Consider the following 25,261-nt stretch of genomic DNA (forward strand, 5'->3'; position numbering starts at 1 on the left):
GCTCAGGTCATGATCTCAGGGTCCTGGGATCGAGTCCCGCATCGGGCTCTCTGCTCAGCAGGGAGCCTGCTTCCGTCTCTCTCTCTCTGCCTGCCTCTCCAACTACTTGTGATTTCTCTCTGTCAAATAAATAAATAAAATCTTAAAAAAAAAAAAAAAAGCATATGTATACATATAAATTCAGAGGATCAAGAATGTGTTCATACCACAAATACATGTAAAGTGTTTACTGTGTGTAAAACATTATACAGAGCATTCATCATTTTTGAAAAACCCTGCAACGTCATACTCTACATTGGTAACTTGAAAATAAAATTGCTGAATGTGAAAACAGGGGCGCTTGGCTGACTCAGCTGGTACAGCATGTGACTCGATCTCAGGGTTGTAAGTTCAAGCCCCACACTGGGTGGAGAGATTACTTTAAAAAAAAAATGTGTAAACAATAAAATAACTACTCCTGAGGACTGGGGAGAAATATTAGATCCCATTGTCCCCATGAAATCTGCAAAAAAAAAAAAAAAAAAAAAAGGAGAGGAAAAATGGCTAATATTTTGTAGAGAAAGGAATGGAAAAAATCACAAGAACTACCAGGTATCACTTTTACTTCAAGACACACGCCTATGAACATGTACACATAGTCACTCCAAATACAAGTCTACAAACTACTGCAGATAGCTTTCATTTTCAGAACACCAACTGCACTCAGCTCAATGAAGAAACAAACACAGTTTGGTTAGTCTGAAACCAAAAGTGAAAAAGCAAAGCTAATGCCATTTTCTATGTAGTCATGCTCAGGCCTTATTCACTAATTAGAAACCATTTAACACTTGCATTTGTTTCAGAAGTTAAAAACACTTCAAATGTAGAATAAGCCCAGAAGTACTGGTACATTTATGCTAAATTAGTAAATAATTCAACTACCACTGTATACCCATTTTATTGCTCAAGCCTACTATATTGTTTCAGGGATTCAAATATCCCTGGTAATTAAAGCTATGAACTTTATCTTTTACAGTTCTGCTCCCCCTGAAACTTCCTCAGCATTCCCTTTCCTTAAAATTCCTCCATATTTTAAGAGTAACAAGGCTAATCATAGAGAAGGGATAATAAAACAACCACATGTTCTGAGAGATGTTACAAAGCTTAAGAAAACTTACAAGATGCCCCTGTGATCAATGTCCAGTAACATATGGAGCCCACTACCCAATATTTATACGTAAGGACCTCCTATTGTTCATTTTTACCATCTACTACTTACCACTGTAATTGCTAAGTATTCAAAAATCAGCCAATGTTTATGAACTTAATATAAAGGGAATACCATGCTACTTCTAAGAAACTGATTCTAAGAAAAAGATTTCTTCAACCATTTAGAACACCAACCTTTCAAAAGACATATAATCTGTACAATTGAGTATTTGCTACTAATGGCACCTGTAGGTGGACAACCTTTGGCCTACAAAGGCACAAATAAAAGAATTAAATCAAGTGAAAGCAGGATCCATAAAATTCATAGTTCCCTTCTAAAAAAAGGACTCATCCTACAGCTAATCACTATCTGCATTTATAACCATACTTCATACACAAGGCTAAAGAAACCAGGATTACTACTTAAAAACTTAGAACAAAAAAGTAAGCCCATCAATTGCCTCCCAATAACCAATATGCTCTTTATTCAATACATGCAGAGCGTAAGTGTTTGCAGTAAGTATTTGATGCCATTATAAAAGCACAAATAAAAAGCTGCCCCAAGTTAGCATGCTATTCTCACAAAATTGCTCATTTTGCTGTCATGCTAATCTTACAGGTTTAAAGCTGGTATTGTGTTATTCAAAAACCAAGATTATTAGATCACCATGTAAGTGTACCAAACCTGATCCCATGCCATATAATGCCCCAGAAGCTCCAGTTCATTTATATATATAATCACCACTCATTAATAAAGTTAAACTAATAGTACATACTGTAAAATGTGTGGTTTTTCCTGGTTGTGGAAGGGCCCTTCAACTTTGGAGTCTGCCAATAGCAACAGCAAAGGAATTATTTACTGCCATTAAAATCTCCAAAGTCACTCCAAGATTAAAAGAAGCTTCAGATTACAGGTTCTTTTCATCCAGTCAGTATTTCATCAATTGTCCAACCAAATTATCTAACCAACAGCCATAGAAGAACAAATGTGCCATTATGTTTAGCCATAAAAGGCCATCCTACCAACGCTATTCTACTTTTTATTAAGTTTTTATAGTTTTATCCATATTAACCAAAAAGTAATATAAAATACTGTCACTTTCAGGAACACTTCCCCTTTTATAAGGTTTATATCTCTAGAAAGACCAATAAGAGCTGATTTCAAGCATTATGAACCAAATTAATATTACAGCTATAAAATGGCGTAAGTCTGACTGCAATAATTTTAGTAAGATGAAGGATCCAAAGGCTTTCCTCAAAAGAGAGTAATAACTCGGTTTCCCTGACTAGACCAGCCTGCTTACCTTCTTAGATATCTTTGTCAGAAGTCAGTCCCAAGCTGACCGAAGAGGTTTAACAGCCATTTACCTTTAGGCAACAGAGTGGTCACTGAAACCACCCAATAATCTAAAAAGACACCAAAGACTCAGAAAACAAATGCAAACTTACCAGATTTCCTCTGATATGGATATAGAGATTTCAAAGGAATGCCACACACAATCAGAAGCAGAGGATCTCACCATACCCACTATCACATCACATCCCAAATTCTTCCATTTTTATTACCCTTCCCTCTTCTTCCCTCCCTCCGTTCCTTCCACTTAGCAGAGAACATAAGTTATAGAACAATTTTCCTTTTATTCATTCAGTCAATGGTGACAGAAAACAATTTTGATAACAAAATGCCTGATTTATTCACGAGCTTATACAATACCTGGAATCATCTGTCACTTCTTCAATAAAGCCTGATTCACATCTGGGACAAATATATTCCTATAAAAGAGAGAAAGAAAGAAACAGGAATCTTTCATTAGAAAGCTAAGCATGTAGTTTCAGAGTAATGTGCAGTATACAAGCTGATGCAATGAAATGTTACATGTACTTGCTGACTCCAAGGACGGTTTTTTTTATCACACTCTGGCAAATAAAGAATTCGATAAGAAGTTTGCAGAATAGCTTCATAAGAGGTTCCCTCTGAGAGCTCCCACTGAAAGGGAGAATGTCAGATTTTTGTTTTTTAATTTGGGTTGATTTTTTAAAAAACTGGGATAAATTCATGATCTAATTTTCTCTTCAAATCTAATGAAAAACCTCCACTAGTTATCAGAGCAGTATTAAGATTATAAAACTGGGGGCACCTGGGTGGCTCAGTGGGTTAAGGCCTCTGCCTTTGGCTTGGGTCATGATCCCATGATCCTGGGACCGAGCCCCGAATCGGGCTCTCTGCTCAGCAGGGAACCTGCTTCCCCGCCTCTCTCTGCCTACCTCTCTGCCTGCTTGTGATCTCAGTCAAGTAAATAAATAAATAAAATCTTTGGCGGGGGGGGATTATAAAATTGATGGGTACAAAAACTGCTATTTGATATTATACACGTGTAAAAGACACAAACTGAAGCACGACATAAATCAAGTGGTAAACTAGGAATTAACAATGAAGTTTTCAGTATTTCTTATCTATTTTCTGACTACCAATGGCTCTAAATAAAACTTAACATTCTCAGGTATTTAACAGAAATGTTAATTCAAATAACTAGAACAATTCCAAATCAGCTTCTACTTCCTTCAGTACCAAGAATCTTATCAAGCGTTAGTACTGATAAGAAAGAATACACTTTGAGGACACTTGGGTGACTCAGGCGGTTAAGAGTCTGCCATCGAGTCGGGTCAGAATCCCAGGGTCCTGGGATCGAGGTTGGTCTCCTGGCTCCCCTCAATGGGGATTCTGCTTCTCCTTCTGACCCACCCCCAACTCATGCACAGGCTCTCTCTCTCTCAAATAAATAAAAAATTTTTTAAAAAAGAAAAAAAAAAGAAAGAATACACTTTAAGGGTGCCTGGGTGGCTCAGTCAGTTAAGCATCTGACTCTTGATTTCAGCTCAAGTCATGATCTCAGGCTGGTGAGATCAAGCCCCCAGTCAGGCTCCACACTCCGCATGGAGTCTGCTCGAGTTTCTCTCCCTCTGCCCTCCCCCATCTCACATACTCTTTCATCCAAATAAGCAAATCTTATTTAAAAAAAAGAATACACTTTAGAGACTGCCTTGTCATACATTTTTTTTTTAACCATCCTAAAGTATTTCTTTCCTTTATCATCCACTTACCATACTTCTAAAACTATTTTTAACTACCTATTAAAATAGACTGGGAAAGACATTTTCAACTATTTTCTTGCTCCCTGTAAACCCTATATAAACTTTGTCTTACCAGAAAGTGATGTAAGCCACATTTGGCTAGTCAAAGACAATCAGAATAGTTACTCAAATATTCAAATGCTTTCTTAAAAGAGATAAAAAGAGGGGCGCCTGGGTGGCACAGTCAGTTAAGCATCTTACTCTTGGTCTCCGCTTAACCTGTGACCTCAGGATCTTGGGATCAAGCCCCACATCAGGGTCTGAGCTCAGCTGGGAGCCTGCTTATTAAGATTCTCTCTCCTGGGGGTGCCGCGTGGCTCAGTTGGTTGAGCACCTGTCTTTGGCTCAGGTTATGATCCCAGGGTCCTAGGACTGAGCACCGAGTCAAGCTCCCTGCTCAGTGGAAAGTCTGCTTCTCCCTTCTCCTTCTGTCCCTCCCCACCATTCATGCTCTTTTACTCTCTCTCGCCCTTGCTCTATCTCAAATAAAATCTTTAAACAATAAAGTTTCTTTAAAAAAAAAAAATTCTCCTTCTCCTCCTGCTCTCTCTCTCGCTCTCTAAAAAAGGAAATAAATACTGTTTTAAAAAAGAAAACCGGGGCGCCTGGGTGGCTCAGTGGGTTGAAGCCTCTGCCTTCGGCTCAGGTCATGGTCCCAGGGTCCTGGGATCAAGCCCCACATAGGACTCTTTGCTCCAAGGAGAGCCTGCTTCCTCCTCTCTCTCCCTGCCTGCCTCTCTGACTACTTGAGATCTCTGTCAAATAAATAAATAAAATCTTTTAAAAAATTTTTTAAATTAAAAAAATAAATAAATAAAAAGAAAACCAAAGGGATATAAAAAGACCAATCCTTTCCAACAAGATTTGTTTGGTGAGGATACAGTCAATCCAAGAAACATTAAAATTTAATAAAATAATTGCTATAATTAATGCACACTTGGAATATAAGGAAAGGCCAGGCAAGGCTTTCTCTGAAACAGTGACTTAAATTATTAGTCTTTTGCTCCACGAGAAAGGAAATTATGGGCTAAGGATTAACACAACAGACTCTAACAGGCACAGAGGTTGAAGGGGAGTGGTCTGAATGTCAATAGGTAGGCAGGGACCACATTGTGGAAAACCTCAGATATACCATGAGCTTTAACCTATGCATCAGAAGCTCTCAAGTTTTTTTGCTCTGCTATACACAGGAAGGCTGAGAAACACTCAAAACAGGCACACTGTACACTTCAGAAATAAAATAATCTGGAGACCATATAAATCCCTGAGCCCCTCCCCCTACTCCTTCATCCGCCACCCTCCAAGCTATCAGTAACTCCATCCCTTTCTCTCCCACTAAGAAAGTTTATCTGAATACAAATGAGATTGATTTTAGTAGGCTAACCCTAAACCTATTCTAATGTCAAATGTTAAAAAGAAAAAGGGAATCAATTACAAAGTGTTGTAATTTGTCACAATCATAGGTCTGGGCCCTATGATTTCCTCCCTCTCCCTCTCGCTCATTCCCACTGTTTTAAATACCCCCTATACAGGAACATCTCCCAAACATGTATCTCCAACCCAGACCAGGTTTCTCAGTGCTCTTTCTCTCTCTTCCTTACACATACACACATACTCTGTCTCTAAAGATGTGGCATACATACCAGCTTGCTCATACTGGAAACCTGGGAGTCCATCTCCCCTATCTTCCAACAACTAATGATCAAATCTGGCACTCCTAGCTCAAACACATTTCTCAAATCTACTCCTTGCCCACTGCCACACTATCTTAACCTAAGCCAGCAGTGACCCTAGACACTGAAATACCTTCACTCTTAAGTGTCGTCCCACTTCTCTTCTAGCCTCTTCCTTATCTCTTCCACACACTGAAGTCAGAATGATTTTTAAAACATAAAAATGGACCATGTCATTTCCCAGCTTAAAACCTTTCAACTATCTCCCAAAACACCCCGAATAAAATCAAACTCTGAAACATGACCTACAAGGCCCTGATTCAGCAGGTCTCTATTCAACTGGCCCACATCACTTCATGCTACTCTCCCCCACTCAGTATATTACGGTTACAAGGGCCTTCTTTCAGTTTTTCTGCCTCATCAAGCTCATCATGCCTCTAAGCTTCCATATATATTGCTTCTGTAACTGAAATACTATTCCCTAACTTTGTGAACAGCAAGGAATTTCTAATCCTTTAGCCTCCATTTTAATGCCAAGTCATGTCTTTCATCATGGAATCTACAGTGGTTACCTCCTATTCTCTTTTTTTGTAATTGAAGAATACATAAGATATAGTATTGGTTTCAGGTGTACAACATAGTGATTCATTATACATTATGAAATGACCACAGTAAGTGTAGTTATCACCTATCAACATACAAAGTTGTTACCGTATTACTGACTATATTCCCTATGTTGGATTTCATCCCTGTGACTTACTTATTTTATAACTGTAAGATTGCACTTCTTAATCCCTTTCACCTATTTCACCCATCTTCTGATCCCCTATTATTTTCTTCCTCAGCACCTCATTCATCACTTTATAGCACTTATCACAATTTAGATGTTTTTTTTTTTTAAAGATTTTATTTACTTATTTGTCAGAGAGAGAGCAAGCACAGGCAGACAGAGTGGAAGGCAGAGTCAGAGGAAGAAGCAGGCTCCCTGCGGAGCAAGGAGCCCGATGTGGGACTCGATCCCAGGACGCCAGGATCATGACCTGAGCCGAAGGCAGCCGCCCAACCAACTGAGCCACCCAGGCATCCCCACAATTTAGATGTTTTTTAATGTCTGTCTCCATTCAGTAAGCTTCAAGTTTCGTAACAGAAGGGTGCAGATCTGTTTTGTTTACCAGTATATGCCTAGGACAGATAGGTTCTCAATATTTACTGACTACATGAACATGAAATTACTTGCCATATACTTCACAAATAAGAGTTAAAGTACCAGAATCTAATATAATCAGAAAACACATAGAATGGAAGTAAAGAAATAAAAGAGCTAAAAACTTTTAAAGATTTTATTTATTTGACAGAAAGAACATAAGCAGGGGGAGAGGTAGAGGGAGAAGCAGACTCCTTGCTGAGCAATGAGCCTAACATAGGGCTCGAACCCAAGAAACTAGGGTCATGACCTGAGGTGAAGGCAGATGCTTAACCAACTGAGCCACCCACATGCCCCAAAGAGCTGAAAACTTAAGAAGTTATGGCTGGATCATAAGATAATAGAGCTTGAGAGGTTTCAGAGGAAGAACTGTTCTGGATGATCATAAAGTCCAAGATATATCAATTGGCATAGGTGGCTAAAATGGAGTAAGGATGAAGATCTTTGGCGTTAAAAGGTTATTTACACTGGGGCGCCTGGGTGGCTCAGTGGGTTAAGCCGCTGCCTTCGGCTCAGGTCATGATCTCAGGGTCCTGGGATCGAGTCCCGCATGGGGCTCTCTGCTCAGCAGGGAGCCTGCTTCCCTCTCTCTCTCTCTGCCTGCCTCTCCGTCTACTTGTGATTTCTCTCTGTCAAATAAATAAATAAAATCTTTAAAAAAAAAAAAAAGATGTATGGTGCAGAAAGAGTAATTTCAAAAGCAGATAATCACTATTGGGAAGACAAAAAAAAAAGACTCTGAAACAAGAAACGCGTTGATTTAGAGTAGAGAAAATGTACAAGTCTTCTCATCATGATCCCAGGCACAGTTCTAGGAACCAGGCTGTCAGCCACAAACAGCTCTTTCAACAGAACAGGACACTTCAGAGGTATAAACCAAATTGCAGAAGTACTATGGATTCCCTCCTATCCCTAGGTACTCCCTCCACAATCAAACCTTCCTAAATAATTCTATTTTGTTTACAAGGAAGAGAACCAAAATTCTTTCCAAATGCTTTGTAAATTATCCTTGATAAAAGTAGCTAATTATAAAACATATAGATTTCTCAGCTGTGGATTTTCTCTACTGCAATCAACATTACAGAACATACAGAGAACTTTTTCAAATTTGTAACCTCATCATTCTCTAATTATCAAAGTAAAAAGAAAAATGCCCTCTTGTTTCTTACATACTTCAATAGTCTGATCTTAGAACAAAGGTCTGTTCTTAGAAAATTATCTCACTTCCATTCTCTTGGAGGACTGAAAATCCCAAAATAACATTCTGAAGTTGCTATAGTTCCAGTTTCTAGATTTTCTTTTTAAAGGCTTGATAGCACTTGACTTAATACTGCCCCTTTTCTTCTCAATTCACACTAGTCCTACTCTTCCTAACTTCCAGCTGCATAGAGGGTGCCACTCCTTCACTCAAAAGACTCAAAAATTGTAACAACTGTTTCAAACTATCTGGAGACATCATGTGGACTTCGGGTAGAGATGAATGAAATATGACTTGCTTAAATTCATAATTATTAAAGCTGGGTTCATGTGGGCTTCTTATCCTAGTCTATTTTTGTTATGTTTAAAGCTTTTCATGATAAAGTTTTTTGTTTTAAGTTATATCAGTCTTGGTCTTCTCTTCCTCATATATTCTTTTCATTATACCACACTGATTAAATAAAAATAACTTTGCTTTTAGAGAAAGTAATAGAAACTATAATTTCCTGAGGACAGGATGAAAAAGTTTATGTTGAGGCCCAATAAGGCCTTGGAAAATTCAGCAGCCATTCAGCCCCCTCCCTCTCTCATAAAGGAGCATTATCATGATAAACACACAATCCAAGGTCTGAAACCTTCAATCTTACAGACTCAGAAATCTAAGTTAGCAGACCAAGAGAAGATCTGTCCTAAAAATTAAAAAAAGACTCATATAGGGGTGCCTGGGTGGTTCAATGGGTTAAGTCTCTGCCTTCGGCTCATGACCTCACGGTCCTGGGATAGACCCCACAAGGGGCTCTCTGCTCAGTGGGAAGCCTGCTTCCCCACCCCCCACGCCCCCAACCCCCACTCCCCACCTCCGCCTCTGCCTGCCTCTCTGCCTACTTGTGATCTGTCAAATAAGCAAATAAAATCTTTAAAAAAAGAAAGAAAAAGATTCACATAAAAACCAAATTCAGAGGCCATGTATATAAAACCCAAAATGCCATTTTACTTTACAACAGCCTAAGATACCCATCCCCACCATGAATACAAACCAGATCCTCAAAAATCAAGGACCTGGGTTTCCTCTTCCCATCGGCAGTACCAGAAGAGGATGATGTTTGCCTCTGACTTTTTTTTTCTACTCTTTTCCTGTTCACCAACAATTCCCACACCTTCTTCTAAGAGACATACTGCTTCTTCTGACAAAATATAATAAAATTACTAAGCTATGTTTTCTTAGTTACAAACACAGTTTAGTTTTACCCTATACTGATATTACAACCAGACTGGATTTTAAGTACTTATCTCAAGTCACTTCTAAAGATGGCTACTTTACATTTTAATTTCCGTAATTTTTTTCCAGGAGTGATCTTAACCTTAACTGGGGAATGTCCATGAATTAAGGTAAATTTGTAAAAGGATCAAACAGGGGATGCCTGGGTGGCTCAGTTGGTTAAGCATCTGCCTTCTGCTCAGGTCATGATCCCAGGCTCCCTGGGATCCTTCCTTGCTCAGCAGGAGCCTGCTTTTCCCTCTGCCTGCCACTCCCCCTGCTTTGTGCGCTCGTGCGTGCGCGCTCTCTCTCTCTCTCTGTGTCAAATAAATAAATAAATAAATAAATGATCTTTCTAAGAAAAAGTGTGTGGGGGGGTGCTGTCAAACAGGAAGCAAACATAGTCTTTCTTTGCCTCTATACTCCTCCCACATCCAAATCCTGGCTTTAGAATCATTCATCCTGACATATATACATATATAGACACACACACACACACACAGATATTCAGATACAAAGTTTTGAATTTTAAGCATAAGGTGCTTGTGTTAGAAGAGAAGAGGAGGGGCAAGCCCTCCCAAGGAGGATAATGATAAGCACCCACATATGTCTGGCACTATGGAAATCTCTCTTCTCTGCTTCAACATTAACACATCAAATCACCACACTAACTACCCCCCCTCAACCAAAATACTGCCAACATACAGTCTACACAGTCACAAAGTCTTATCAAAAAAATTCATTAGGTCATTTGTATCATTTAATCTGTAGAAGAGAAGTATAACAAATCTAGGTTAATTACCCAGAATCATTGGAAATTGGAACCTTATTGTTTGTACCCAACTAAGCTGCTTCCCCTAGGGTCTAAAAGTTTATTGTATAAAACTCTAGTGAAGATACCAGTGGCAAGAACACTTGAATGAACTGCTTCAAATGTTCCACTGCCTATTCCATCTAAAAATACCCATAACCAGAAATATTTTTCACCGTTAATCGTCTGAATCAGGAACAACTCCTTAAGTATAGCCTAGCCCTGATTCTTACCCACTTTGATGAACAGCACAAGAGTACACTTGTAATACTGAAGAGAAAGGGAAACAGTAGTTTTAATGCATTATTTTCTTTTCCTTCTTATACTTCAAGATTAATTATCAAAACATGTGAGGTTTTAGGACAATGAGCTACAAGCCAAGACTTATTTATACTGAGTTCCACTCTGAATTGTGCATACTCTTGAACTTTATGCAAATTTGTTTCAATATTTACTCAGAACATGAAATAGACTAGAAATTATTTCCTAATTCCCACAGCTTTGCTTTTCTTAATGTTCACTATCAGCATCTAAGTAGTTTTTAAAATCTAAAACAGAAGCTTATTTACCCAAAGATACAAATGCAGTGTGATCCGAAGGGGCACCTTTACCCCAATGTTTATAGCAGCAATGTCCACAATAGCCAACTATGGAAAAAGCCCAGATGTCCATAGACAGAAGAATAAAGATGTGGTGTATTTATACAATGACATACTACTCAGCCACCAAAAAAAATTGAAATCTTGCCATTTCTCAATGATGTAGATGGAAGTAGAGAGTATTATGCTATTGAAATAAGTCAATTAGAGAGAGACAATTATATGATTTCACTCATATGTGGAATATTTTTTTAAGATTTTATCTATTTACCTGACAGAGAGAAAGATCACAAGTAGGCAGAGAGGCAGACAGAGAGAGAGTGGAAAGCAGGCTCCCCGCCAAGCAGAGGGCCCAACTTGGGTCTCGATCCCAGGACCCTTGAGATCATGACCAGAACCAAAGGCAGAGCCCAACCCACTGAGCCACCCAGGTGCCCCTTATATGTGGAATTTAAGAAACAAAACAGAGGATCGTAGGAGAAGGGAGGGAAAAATAAAACGAGACAAAATCAGAGGTGACGTGACGGGGCGCCTAGGTGGCTCAGTGGGTTAAAGCCTCTGCCTTCAGCTCAGGTCATGATCCCAGAGTCCTGGGATGGAGCCCCATATCGGGCTCTCTGCTCAGCAGGGAGCCTGCTTCCTCCTCTCTCTCACTCACTCTGTCTGCCTAACTGTGATCTCTGTCAAATAAATAAATAAATCTTAAAAAAAAAAATCAGAGGTGACAAACCATTACAGACTCTTAAGCAAAGGACACAAATTGAGGGTTGCTGGAGGGGAGGTGCGTGGAGGGATGGGGTAACTGGGTGATGGGCATTAAGAAGGGCACGTGATGTAATAAGCATTGGGTATTATATAAGACTGATGAATCACTGAACTCTACTTCTGAAACTAATTATATGTTATATGTTAATTAACTGAATTTAAATTAAAAAAAAAACACAGAAGCTTATTTTCTGTCTTGTCTGACAGTCAAAAACTAAGATCACAATATTTACTCATATCCTCTTGTTCATAGTCTCTTTGAGTATCATCGGGCAGAACTGTTCAGAAATTCCTAACTGGAAGGATTAGGAACACACACTGTTTTTTTTTTTTTTAAATATTTTATTTATTTATTTGACAGAGAGAGAGATCAAAAGTAGGCAGAGAGGCAGGCAGAGAGAGAGAGGGAAGCAGGCTCCCTGCTGTGCAGAGAGCCCGATGCGGGACTCGATCCCATGACCCTGAGATCATGACCTGAGCCGAAGGCAGCGGCTTAACCCACTGAGCCACCCAGGTGCCCCAGGAACACACACTGTTAGAAACACATCACAGCTCTTACACCAGAACTCACCACACCCTGAATTTCCCGCCAGCTCACAGGTGTAGATCAAAGATACTGCTTTTTTCTAGAGACCTTTTCCATAAATCCCCTGATTATTTCTTTTCAAACCAAGGTACACTTCCTCCCTTTTCATAAGCATCAAGTATACCCCAAAACAAAGACAAAAGAACTTGAGTTCTGTCTCTAGTTCCAGCATTACCTTAGTGAAGGTAACAGGTCTTTGTGAAGACCTGTTTCTCCATCTCTAAAACTAGAGCACAAATGCTATCTCCCCCAACTCTCCTTCAGAAAAACAAGAAAGTCTTACTCTTTCATGTGGCCAACTACTCATTCAAAAAGAAGATGAAAGTTTTCAGTTTAAGCATTTTGAACTCCAAAAAATCTTAAGTGATTGTTCCCTTGACTATTAACCAGAAAGAAAACCAGTTCACAAGAAAAAAAAAAAGAAGAAAAAAGAAAAGGAAAAAAAAAAAAAACATCAGGCTACAGTTAGTTTTAGTGTTATACAAGGATACCTATACAATTTAAATACTGTTTGAAGAGCTGTGATTCAGTTCCAGGCCAACAAAACTGCTTTCATTTATGGTCTCATTCCCTAAGAATAGTAACATATACAACCTTCATAATTTTGTCTCTCCATTCCAGGCCATGACTGAACACCAACAATATCAGGGACTCCAAACAGGAGTGTATAATCAATCAACCTTCTTCAGCACATTGTGTAACAAGGCAGAAAATCAGGTCACACAGGACAAAACTTTACTTGATACAAGCTTGATCAGATGAACAAGAAGCCAAATTTTCTAAGAAAAAAACAGACTAAACTACAAAAATTACCAGAGAAAAAGTTAATTTCATACAACACAATATAGCCAGAACAGATTTAGTTATAATGTTCTGTGCTTGCTGCCACTGAAGGCAGCAGGAAGAACGAAAAACCAGTGGCAAAGATATAAAATGGTAAATGATCCAAAAAGTTTGCCTTCAGCTCTGATGCATCCCACTGGTTTGGAGGAAAATTTTTATCTTCTTGCATTCAGCTTAGGCTGACAGAATCTTCTTACATAAACTGACAACATTCATTCTCCCAGAAAACATATTTGAAGCTTTCCATTCCAAACACTGAGGGAAAAGAAAGCATTCTTGGTAGGGAAAGAAAAATAACTTGGGACTAGAAGTCACTGAAATCAGGTACAAAATATATGTTTTAATGAAATCACACTTACGGAAATAAAACAAACTTTTCTGAATATCCTCATATCAGGTACTTCGCCTTGAAAGAAGAACTGAGCAATGTTTCAGAAGAGCCTAAGCAGTGAAAAGTAGTGAATGTGAACTTTAATCAAAACTGGACTGGAAGCACAGAGAAACAAACGAACTGTGTGATATTTAGCAAGTCACACTTCATTAATGAACTAGGACCTGGAACATAAAGTTTTCAATTAACTGTAGATTCTAATAAACTCCTGGAAGCAATTTTGTAGAGCATTTCTTAAACCATGTTTCACAGGATATTAAATCAGTGGTCTGTTAAGAAAAAGAAAAAACAAATCTGGAAAAGGTTGAATTAAACAATATTATTAAGTATGTTGACGGGCACCTGGGTGGCTCCATCAGCTCAGGTGGAGCTCAGGCCATGATCCCAGGGTACTGGGATCAAGCCCCACATCAGGCTCTGTTCAGCGGGAAGCCTCCTTCTCCCTCTCCCACTCCCTTTGATTGTGTTCCCTCTATAGCTGTGTCTCTCTCTGTCAAATAAATAAAATCTTTGGAAAAAAAAAGTATGTTGCTTTACTGAATGATTTTTCAGAACCATTAATATACCATTCTGTATGGTCAAAGGGGAAATGGAAGAATGGAGACAAGATTTAGTATGACGCATTCTACCATGATTCTGAATTCATAGTTAAGTCTCCTGACACAAATTTTTGAGAAATACGGATTTAGCCTGATCTCCAGATTTTTAGATTCCATAAAGCAGTTCAATTTTAAAGCTTTTATTTATTTACGTAATCTCTACACCCAACATGGGGCTCAAACTCATGACCCAAGATCAAGAGTCACATGCTCTATCGACTGAGCCAGCCAGGCACCCCAAAGCAGTTCAATTTTAAAATTTAGAAATTAAGGACACACACAAGACTGTCAACTCTATTTTGCCAAGTAAAAACATTTTTTTAAAAAATCATCAGCTACTATCACCATCATTTCATTTTTAAAAGTATCAGTTTAGGAACACTTGGGTGCCTCAGTCGATTAATTACCTACCGAGGCTCAGGTCATGATCCCAGGTCCTGCCTCAGGCTCCCTGCTCTGCAGGGAGCCTACTTCTCCCTCTGCCTGCCACTCCCCCTGCTTGCACACACACTCTCTGGCTCTCTTGCTCTCTCTCTGACAAATAAATAAATAAAATCTTAAAAAAAAAAAGTATCAGTTTAAAATCCAAAAGGAATAAAGGCCTTTAGATTACATTACATTAAGTAAAACCCTTTTAAATAAAATAATTTAGCACCATCCTCCTTTCTACCATATGCCCACAAGAGCAATCTCTGAACCTCTGATGGATACCTCTTCATCTAAATAAAATAGTATAGACATTCCATCAGTGAGGTAAGAGAACTTTACAAATATGATCTAGTTCACTTTCAGGAACTCTCAGGTCAGTAGAGATCACATACAAACTGGCTGACAAAAGCAGTCATTGAGCTTTACAAAGTAAGAGAATAATGAATTAACTGAAGAACTTTAAAAAATAAAAGAAACAAAGATTTTATAAGAAAAGACCTGAAAAAGAAATTATCCCAGGCCAAATTTACCTGTCAAAGAATCCCAAGTCTTCAAAACTTGAGGTTTTACTTTATTCAATCAACATTACCAGCAATAAGAGTATACTGTTTTTTTCATTTAACAAAGGAAAATCTCAGCATTGCTTTATATTATGATGTCCTCAATCCTAACATTTTCAAGATTGTTCATTATCATCAAATATATACTTTGTAACTTACAAAGGAGAATCATTTCAGAAGTAAAATCTAGGGCGCCTGGGTGGCTCAGTGGGTTAAGCCGCTGCCTTCGGCTCAGGTCATGATCTCAGGGTCCTGGGATCGAGTCCCGCATCGGGCTCTCTGCTCAGCAGGGAGCCTGTTTCCTCCTCTCTCTCTCTGCCTGCCTCTCTGCCTACTTGTGATCTCTCTCTGTCAAATAAATAAATAAAATCTTTAAAAAAAAAAAAAAATCTATATCCCAGTAAGAATAATTCAGTGGGGGAGTCAGGGGGTGGAGAATTCAGTGGGTATCACATGATCTATGTGGAAAACTACAGAACAAAATTCCTTCATACAAAATCCAAAAATACACAAAAGCTCAAATCACTAACCAACAGAGAGGAATAAACACAACTACCTCATTTTACAAACAAGGAAAACTAAGGCCCTTGAAAGACTCAAAAATAGGGCGTCTGGGTGGTTCAGTCATTCTGCCTTCAGTTCAGGTCATGATTCCAGGGTACTGCTCGCTCAGCAGGGAGTCTGCTTGTCTCTCTGCCTCTCCCCCTGCTCATGCTCACGTGTGTAAGTGTGTGCACTCTTTGTCTCAAATAAATAAATCATAAACTTTAAAAGCCAATCAGCTGCTCATATGGAGGACAGGTAACTGGGAAGCTCTTCTACTTATAAACTGTCAGATACACAAACAAAGCTACATTCAAAAAACAAGAGGCTCAACTCTGTCTAGCCCCTACCTAATGATAAGTGGTTCATTAGACCCCTGCTTTGAGCCAAACTTTTATTCAGTGGTCTACAGGTCTGTGCTTTATTTTAGTGTGTTGTATGAACACTAGTACCCCCATGATTTTCAACATGTATAAAACCAGAAAGTGGTATGAAGAAAAGGCCCCCAATTACAATTCCTTCATTCAACAAATGCTTATTGAATGAATACTACACACCAAGCACCATTCTAACCACTGATGAATATGGAAATGGCAATAATAAGAGTGGTAAGGAAGTAAGAAATTTAAAGGTATACAGGAGGAACTGTCTAAAAGAAAAATAAACCAAATCTAAAGGACAAACTCTGAATCTTGGCAACATGTGCTTTACTTACTGCACTAACATAGGAAATAATAAGTAAGAGAAAAGAAGAGTAAACATAAAAGGGGAAAATATTTTCCTGTATACTAGAAGGTATTCTTAATGAGGAAAATACAATCATCTAGGGGACATTCTGGATATCTCTTGAAGTGTTCTAGCTGTCACAGCAATTTAAAAATTTATTGTCCATTTAATGGACAGAGGGAGGAACACACAGAAAACTGCAGCACAAATAAATGTTTCTATTCTCAAACTTCATACGGATAGTTAAGTAGATTTAAAAAACACCTTTTTCAAAGCCTCAGTCCTACCTTCATTTTATAGATAAACACCAAGTCTTTCTGCATAATTTTAGTCTGCACTAAATGTCCAGAAAAACAACTCAGAGTAAAAAAAGGGAAAATTATACTTTATTTGTACCTTTTCTAAGAATTGTTCACCGTTCTGATGGTTTACTTTTCATGGCATGAAAGTTGCAAATACCCTTATAACATCTACTCAGGTAGTTGTTATGTAAATGTTTGGTGCCAGTACCTACCACATTATATATATCTTCCTGTTATGGACAACTGAGTATTTACAGACTGAAATGTGTAACATTTTGTCATGAATAATTTTCTTTTTATTTATTCTTTATCTTACAGCTAATTTTTTTTAAAAAAAACTCTATGTGTAGGAAAGTTGTGCTATGTGAATTTCATTAAAAGGAGCATTTCAAAATATTTATTATAAAATGAGGGCACTGGGTCTAATAGGTCTGAGAACCACAAGGCCAGAAGATCAGCATCACTGTAGGATACCTGCAGGTCTCAGTTAATCCAGAAAAAGGCATTAAAGAGCATGTAACTATGGGACTTTTCTCTTTATTTTGACAATATATATTCTTTTTTTTTTTTTTTTTTTAAAGATTTTTATTTATTTATTTGACAGAGAGAGATCACAAGTAGGCAGAGAGGCAGGCAGAGAGAGAGAGAGGAGGAAGCAGACTCCCTGCCGAGCAGAGAGCCTGATGCGGGACTCGATCCCAGGACCTTGAGATCATGACCTGAGCCGAAGGCAGCGGCTTAACCCACTGAGCCACCCAGGCGCCCGACAATATATATTCTAAGCATGGAAAAAAGTAACCATAATGAAACCTCTACTGGAAGATAGTTCTCTGGATTTAAAGTCTGTTCAAATCTAAACAATATCAAAGACAATGACAAAGAGGTAAACAAAGAATACCTTGTCTATAAGAACTTCTCTGTGACACTTGCTGAAACTGTCAAGGAGAGAGATTACCTATCTTAAAACAGATTTTCAAGGAAAACAAAACTAAATGGCCTATTTGGGAAAAGAGGCCGGACAAGCAATTTAACATATAAGAAGTGCTCAGCTAAAAATCATGAGAACCAACTTACTCCTGTTTGATACACATTCACCTTGACACTTCTAAGGAATTTTGACTTGCTAACGTTTGAACTTAAAAGTAGAATTAAAGAAAAAATCTTTCAGAATCTAACCTAAACTTCTGGAAGAAAAACTACCTAAAATGTTTCTACTATGGCAAAGACCCTATTTCCCGACCAAGGAAAGTATTTGCTTGTTCCTATAATACCTTTCAATCCAAGACTACATAACTCTATTTCTCTGAATGCTCATTCAGGCTTCCAGTAACACCTCAATATTATTTTACAATAGTATATACTAAGGTAAACAGAGAGGGTCAGGTGACTCAGCTCTAATGACCAGTATCAGAATAAGGACTGATCATTCAATTCACCCTCTGAGCCAAGAGTTTAAAGTAACTAAAAGTTTGGGACGCCAGGGTGGCTCAGTGGGTTAAGCCTCTGCCTTCGACTCAGTTCATGATCTCAGGGTTCTGGGATTGAGCCCCTCACCGTGCTCTCTGCTCAGTGGGGAGCATGCTGCTCCCCCTTGGCCCCCCGCCCCCCTCCACCGCCTGCCTCTCTGTCTACTTGTGATCCCAATCAAATAAATAAATACAATCTTTAAAAAAAAAAAGAGAGCGAAAAGAAACTAAAAGTTTAAACACAAAATCTCCTGAGTTCATGAAACTTCTAAGAGAGCTGTAAGAGAAAGAGAAAAAGTAAAACCTGATTAATGCTAAGATGAACTACAAAGAAACTAAGTTAGCTTACTGTCTGCTTTTTGATTTGTTTTCAAACTGGAATTTCCAGATGTCTTCCTGAGTTACAAGCGATGCTACTACCTCAATTAATTCCCAACTGACAAAAAAATGTGGATACTTTTCTTTTAGAAGTTGCCCTACAGTGTGTAACCTGAGAGGAGTGATCCAATTCCTCTGGTCTCAGTAACCACAAGGAGAGAAAATGACCCTAACAGATACAGCTATAATAGAATAGCAGCCACTAACTACTGTTCTAAATAATCCCTCCCATCAGGGCTTTGGCTAAAATTATATGGTCTCAATTATCGTACTGAAAATTCTCATCAGTATCCCAAAATTAGAAATCAAAGCCACATCAGAACAAAACCTTACACACCACAGATACAAGAGAACAATCTCTTTATCCTTCTACACCAGGATTCTTCAACCTCAAGTCTCTTATGATTTTGGGCCCAATAATTCTTTCTTGTGGGGGTTTGTCCTGTGCATTATGTAGCATGTTAACAGCATCCGTGGCCTCTATCCACAAGACGACAGGAACAATTCTCCCTCCCACGTCCTGCAATCCTGACAACGAAAAATGACTACAGACATTACCAAAGGTTCTCCTGAGGAGAACACTGCTTCCAGTTGAGAACCACTGTTTTAAGCTATCTCCTTTCTTGTTCATTATTAGGCTGTGAAAAGATGGGAAAAAAAGTCAGCATTCACAGGCTTATTCTTAGACCCCTTCTAATTTGACTATAGAGAATTAGAAGGAATCCACATCTTCTTTCCTTTTCTAATAAGATAGATGTCTGAAAGACCTTAGCATTTCCTCCCTGAATGTACCTAAAGGTCATAACAAGCCAAGTAAACATAAAGAAACATGAAGTGTTAGCATTCAACTGGTACTTCCCAAAAAGTACAAGGGATTTTATCTGCAGTGAGTTTAAGATTTTTGTTCTTCCTCATACTAAAAAAAAAAAAAAAAAATCCCACAGATTTCCCCAGTACCTACATGTCTACATATCAGAATTTCAAGGCCAGAACTAGCCTTCTACTTAGAAGAATACGTATTTCTTGTTTCTAGATCCTGGCAGGGAATATATTTACTAACACTGTATATTCAAACTTCACATAGTAGTACCTATATTTTGTACCACTGGAACCAGTTTGATAAAGATCTCACAACACTAAAGCCACTACTTTTAAATATAACTCATCACATCGTTCAAGCACAGTACCAGATAGATGTTAGAAAATCAAGCAGACTTTTTAGCTGGTGAACCACCAACAGGAGAATATAAGATATCTTATTAATTCAAACCTCTCTAGCCCAGCTCAAAACACTAAATTCCTACCCCAAGTTCAATAACATTACTAATATTACTTGGATACTGCTCTGTGACCTTTCAACAAATAATGCAACCTAAAAAGCAAGATCAGTGAGCTTAGAGTTTTAAGAATCACAAAGTCCTTTAGAAATGTACTTAAACAAAATTTTTTAATTAAAAAAATGAAATTTACTTTTTAGCTTCTCTTACTATGGGGTGCTTAGAAAGTTTTCCTGTATTTGGGGCACCTGGGTGGCTCAGCTCGTTAAGCATCTGACTCTTGGTTTTGGCTCAACTCATGATCTCAGAGATCCAGCCCTACCTCAGACTCTTCACTGAGATACTCTGCCTCTCCCTCTGCCCCTCCACCCATTTACAAGTGCGTTCTCTCTCTCTCTAATAAAATCTTTTCTTTAATAAAGTTTTCCTGTAGTAAAGTCATTACAAGCACAGCACAATGATAGTCACTTGTATAGCACCTGGTAACGAACCAAAGTAGATAACAACTTATTATAAGGATAACATTTTATTAGACCAAAGGTGAATAATAAGGAGATGTGTGAGAGAAAGAGAAGCCTTTTAGTTCCTTCAGGGAGAGTCTCAGAGGTGAATAATTCCTTGACAGCCCTTAATTAGACTGGTCTCTGAATTTGGATACTCTGATCTCCATAAAACACTTTAAGAATCACCCTAGTCAATCAATACCAAAAATAGTTTACTCTGCATATGATTTATCTCACCCATTTAATGAACACTCTACCAGATGCAATCTCTGGCCTTGATTTAAAAGGGGGACAGTGTAGTGTAGGGATGTAATTACATTGCATGACACAGCCTTCTATGGTACTACTCGGTCATCCCTCAATATAGCATAGTATCTCCATCAGTCTTGGCTTCACATTGTCTTTCAAGAGAGGACAGTAAAGTGAGGTAGAAGCTTCTGCTGTGTTTTTTGTTTGTTTGTTTTGTTTTAAAGATTTTTATTTATTTGACAGAGAAAGCCACAGCAAGAGAGAGAACACAATCAGGGGGAGTGGGAGAGGGAGAAGCAAGCTTCCCGTGGAGAAGAGAGCCCGATGTGGGGCTCGATCTCAGAACCCTGGGATCATGACCTGAGCCGAAGGCAGATGCTTAACCAACTGAGCCACCCAGGCACCCCAACAGAGATTCTTTTTTGATATCTAATGATAACAGTACCACTGAATATATTTTCATTCTAAAATTATCTTGATTTTTCATTTCTTTGTATCTTTTTTCTAAATGAATATTTTGTTCTCTTATCTGGGAGGATCCAAAGTGAAAACACACAAAGTTAAAATGGATAGATCAGGATTAGCAGTAAGACTTGTTATTTCACCAAATTCATTCAACTGAATGTGACTTAACCTACATAGCATTAGGCATATCCCATTCCCCCTCAGAAGTTATAACCAAAATTATTTCTTTTAATACAGACACTAAAGTTAGTTGGGCCTGAGAATCTTTCAGAGTAGTAGAAATGACAAGAAAAACAATAACCCAAAACGTTAAGGGAACAGTTTCAGGGCTGAACCACTGGGTAAGCTATTGCTATTACCTGCACACACTTGCGAATGTATCAAGAAGTGCTATACCCTAGAAACTGGGGAAGGGAGAAGAAATAAGAGTTCCAAAACCCTGCAACTTAATCCCACTGAACACCATTATGATTCTACAGGGGCCTAAACTGGCAAAGAGATGAGATGGCTCTAAAGCAAGCAGTCCTTCCCATTGACTGGGTGAAGAAAGTCACCTGGAGGGGCACCTGGGTGGCTCAGTGGGTTGAGCCTCTGCCTTAGGCTCGGGTCATGATCTCAGGTCCTGGGATTGAGCCCCACACCTGGGCTCTCTGCTTGGCAGGGAGCCTGCTTCCCCCTCTCTCTCTGCCTGCCTCTGACTACTTGTGATCTCTCTGTCAAATAAATAAATAAATAAATCTTTAAAAAAGAAAGAAAGAAAGAAAGCCACTTGGCAATATAGCTCATTAAAAGCTGAGAGTAAAAGTCAATACTCTACCTCTCATATTCAGAGAGGATAACACTCAGGAATAACTGACTGTTCTTGTGATCCAACTAGCACGAGACTAAGCATCCTTTTGAGATGCAAATTATATCAACACAAAGACAAACTTTATTCCAGATAACCTGGGTCCGGCTACCCTCAAAAAGACATTTGGTTTCCCATCACATTCATCCAGTTCAAGGCACACCTACTATATGCTGAGTACTTACAGTGAAGGAAATCTCAAGTTCAAATATAAAATTACTTTTATAAAACTCTTCATTTTTTTCCTATACATATGAAAAGCATATTACTGACTTACCAGTGTTGGGCTGGTTTTTCAGTAGCAGAGTCCGATTTAAACTGAGCCAGATACTTATCTGATCTGATCACTCTTAAAACCAACATGTTCGGGGCACCTGGGTGGCTCAGTGGGTTAAGCCTCTGCCTTCAGCTCAGGTCATGATCTCAGGGTCCTGGGATTGAGCCCCGCATCGGGCTCTCTGCTCAGCAGTGAGCCTGCTTCCTCCTCTCTCTGCCTGCCTCTCTGCCTGCCTCTCTGCCTACTTGTGACCTCTCTCTCTCTGTGTCAAATGAATAAATAAAGTCTTTAAAAAAAAAAAAAAAAAACCAACATGTTCAAGGTGACAGCTTAGGCTTAAGGATCTAGAAACAGCCATGAAACAAAATAAAACTTGTCTCATGTGTGAATCAAACTATAACCCTGACTTCACTGCACCTTTTCCTAAAAATGCATGACAACAATGATTTATTAAATGTTTCTTCCTTCTTACTCAATTTACTCTTTTCTACAGTCTGTGCTATTCTCAATCTGAATTCTACCTATCTTTCAAAACCCAATTTAAATCCTATCTCAACTGTCACTTCCCTGATTTCACATCACCAATGCTACTGTATCCCCCTCTCACTGAATTCTAAACCACATACTATCCATCCTCATCCACCTGTGTTGTTACTTTTTCCATATTTGTCTTGTCTTTCCAATAAAATTTTGAGGTTCTGAAGGGCAGGAACCACATATTCCTTGGTGCTGCCTCCAGGACATTCAGCTGAGAACTTTGTATGTATGCAGGAAGTATTCAATTTACACATCAAGCATGACAGATAATAAATGAGACTAAAAAGTTCAAGAACTTCTCCTCTGGGCATCAAACTAAGGCTTATAAAAACACCCACCAAGTCTTTCAAACTATCCCTTTTCAAGAGCACGAGGTGGGAACTTGAAATGTTAAGAAGAGAAGATATATTAAGTTGTGGGGAGTTAGACCATTTTCTCACTCTTAAACACAAACAGTGAACAGCACAAAAGATCAGAAGACAGCAGTGTTCAACAGGGCATCACATTCAGCATGTCAGTGGTCACACACATACTGGCTGAATTCCCAGACTCCCTTTCTGTGGTTAGAGAGTTCTGGAGGCTCTGGTGTCCGCTGGCAAAACAAAAAACAAAAAAACAAAAAAAACAAAAAACAAAAATCAAGGCACCTACTCTTCCTAGCACTGAAATATAGCAAAAATTGCGCATACGCACTGAGTGGATTCCACAAGCAAAAGTAAAACAGCACATAGATGAAACTATGACCCTGGAGGGTGTGGGGCAAACAGAGGAAAGAAAATGCCATAAAAGCCTAAAAAAAACCAGAACTTTTGGGTGAAAAAGGCTATTAAAATACTCGTGAGACACTGAATTTCTAGACTCCATTTGTGTTTCTAAGGAGCAAGACACCACTGCAGACACCTTCAGGAGGATTTCTCATGGACTGTATCTGAGACAGTAAATAACAGAGGTGAGTTGTTACGTAGCCACCTTGTCTTAAGGCTGAACCTGGATTATTTCCAAGGAAAAGGACAATTATAGCTAATTCTAAAGACGGTTGGCCAAGGGTAGACTGAACATTCACCCTTCTGGGTTTCCCTGCAGTAGCTTGTAATCCAACCCAAAAGAGCTGGGTTTGGAGTGTTGTACCTGGAAAGCCTGCTGCAGAAGCACATTCTTCACAACGGTAGCACCACCTCTCCAGGGACTAACAGACAACCTGGCAGAAACTGGTAAAAACCAATTCTATGGCAAGGATCCAGTCCCCAGCATTCTGGCCTGGATCTTTTTATTACGTGAAGAGACAGAACCCAGGAAGGGCAGGTAAGGGAGGTAATGTTAAAGACACTGGCAGCAGGACAACCAAAACAACCAAGTTGCACCAGTATGTCCTGCCTTCTTCCTAAACCCATTTCCTTCAATAGTAACAGGGAGCACAGGCACTCTGCAAGTCGTTAGTATACTTATTTTCACTTTCACAAGAACCCTAGAAACCACGGAAGAGCAAATCCTCCTCACCTCCCTACAGTTATCTTCCAACCCTCTCTTTCTCTCCTTTCTTCTTTCCTTCCCTAGAGACAACCGGACAGGGACAATCTTCAGCAATCCGCTATTTGGCTCCACTGGGGATGGGGGAGAGGGATCTGGTTAAAAGTGGAAGAGGCCTCAGGGGAAGGTGAGAAGCAATTGAAGAGAAAGAGTATCGAGAGGGGGAAAGGGAGGTCAACGTGGGAAGGAGACATGGTGAAAAAGAGTGAAAGAAAACTGAGGGGAGAGTTGTCAGAGAACTTGCTAGGAAAGACAAAAAGATGGAGGGGGATAGGTAAAGGGCGGTAAGGGAGTGAGGGGCAGGTGGAACATCAGAAGTGGGGGAAGTGGGCTGGGCGGGAGTTCCGGAATCAGGGCCGGGACGCCCGGGATTTGGGGCCAGCGACCAGAAAAGTGAGCAGAGGATATCAGGGAGACGGGTGTCAGAGAAATCAGAGCTGTGCGAGAACCTGAAGACCCATTCGGGGACTTCGGGGCAAAAAGTCAACGCGGATACCTAAGCGCAGAGGGCACGGGGCTCTTACCGGTAGTTTGGGGCTGACCTCGCCCTTGCAAAAGTGGCAGAAAAACCGGTGCGCGGCAACAGCGGCGCCTGCGCCCGCCCCGGCCGCCGAGGCCTCCGCCATCTTTCTCTTCCGCCGCGGCTGTCCGAGAGGGCAGCGGCCGGTCCCTTGTCAGGCCGCTACCACCCGCCTGCGGTAGCCGCCTTGGCCGCCGCCGCTTCCTCAGCGCGGCCGACCGCCCCAGAGCCCGCGTCGGTCACGTGAGCCCGCCGGGCCCAGCGAGCCGGCGGCGCGGACGGCGACCCCGCGGCCCGCCTCCCAGCACCAAAGAGGCGCAGGAAGGAGAGTCCGCCCGCCGCAGCCCGCCCGCCGGCTCTTCAGACACCGGCTCGCAGGTCCTCCAGCCTTCCAGCGAGAAGAAAGAAA

The 25,261-nt window shown here is 39.7% G+C and overlaps 1 protein-coding gene across 1 annotated transcript in view; it reads right to left on the reverse strand.

Moving 5' to 3' along the window:
• The window catches only part of RNF115 (ring finger protein 115), a 73,896-nt gene extending 48,786 nt beyond the window's left edge, over positions 1-25,110 (reverse strand). Inside the window, exons 1-2 of the mRNA XM_059375977.1 lie at positions 24,857-25,110; positions 2,903-2,961 (exon numbers count right to left, since the gene is read on the reverse strand). Of these exons, the coding sequence (XP_059231960.1) occupies positions 2,903-2,961; positions 24,857-24,958 (161 nt within the window). The 5' untranslated portion in view covers positions 24,959-25,110. The remainder of the gene's footprint in view (positions 1-2,902; positions 2,962-24,856) is intronic.
• Positions 25,111-25,261: the final 151 nt, after the last annotated feature.

The sequence above is a fragment of the Mustela nigripes genome, chromosome 14 (assembly GCF_022355385.1).
Source record: "Mustela nigripes isolate SB6536 chromosome 14, MUSNIG.SB6536, whole genome shotgun sequence".
Lineage (NCBI taxonomy): Eukaryota > Metazoa > Chordata > Mammalia > Carnivora > Mustelidae > Mustela > Mustela nigripes.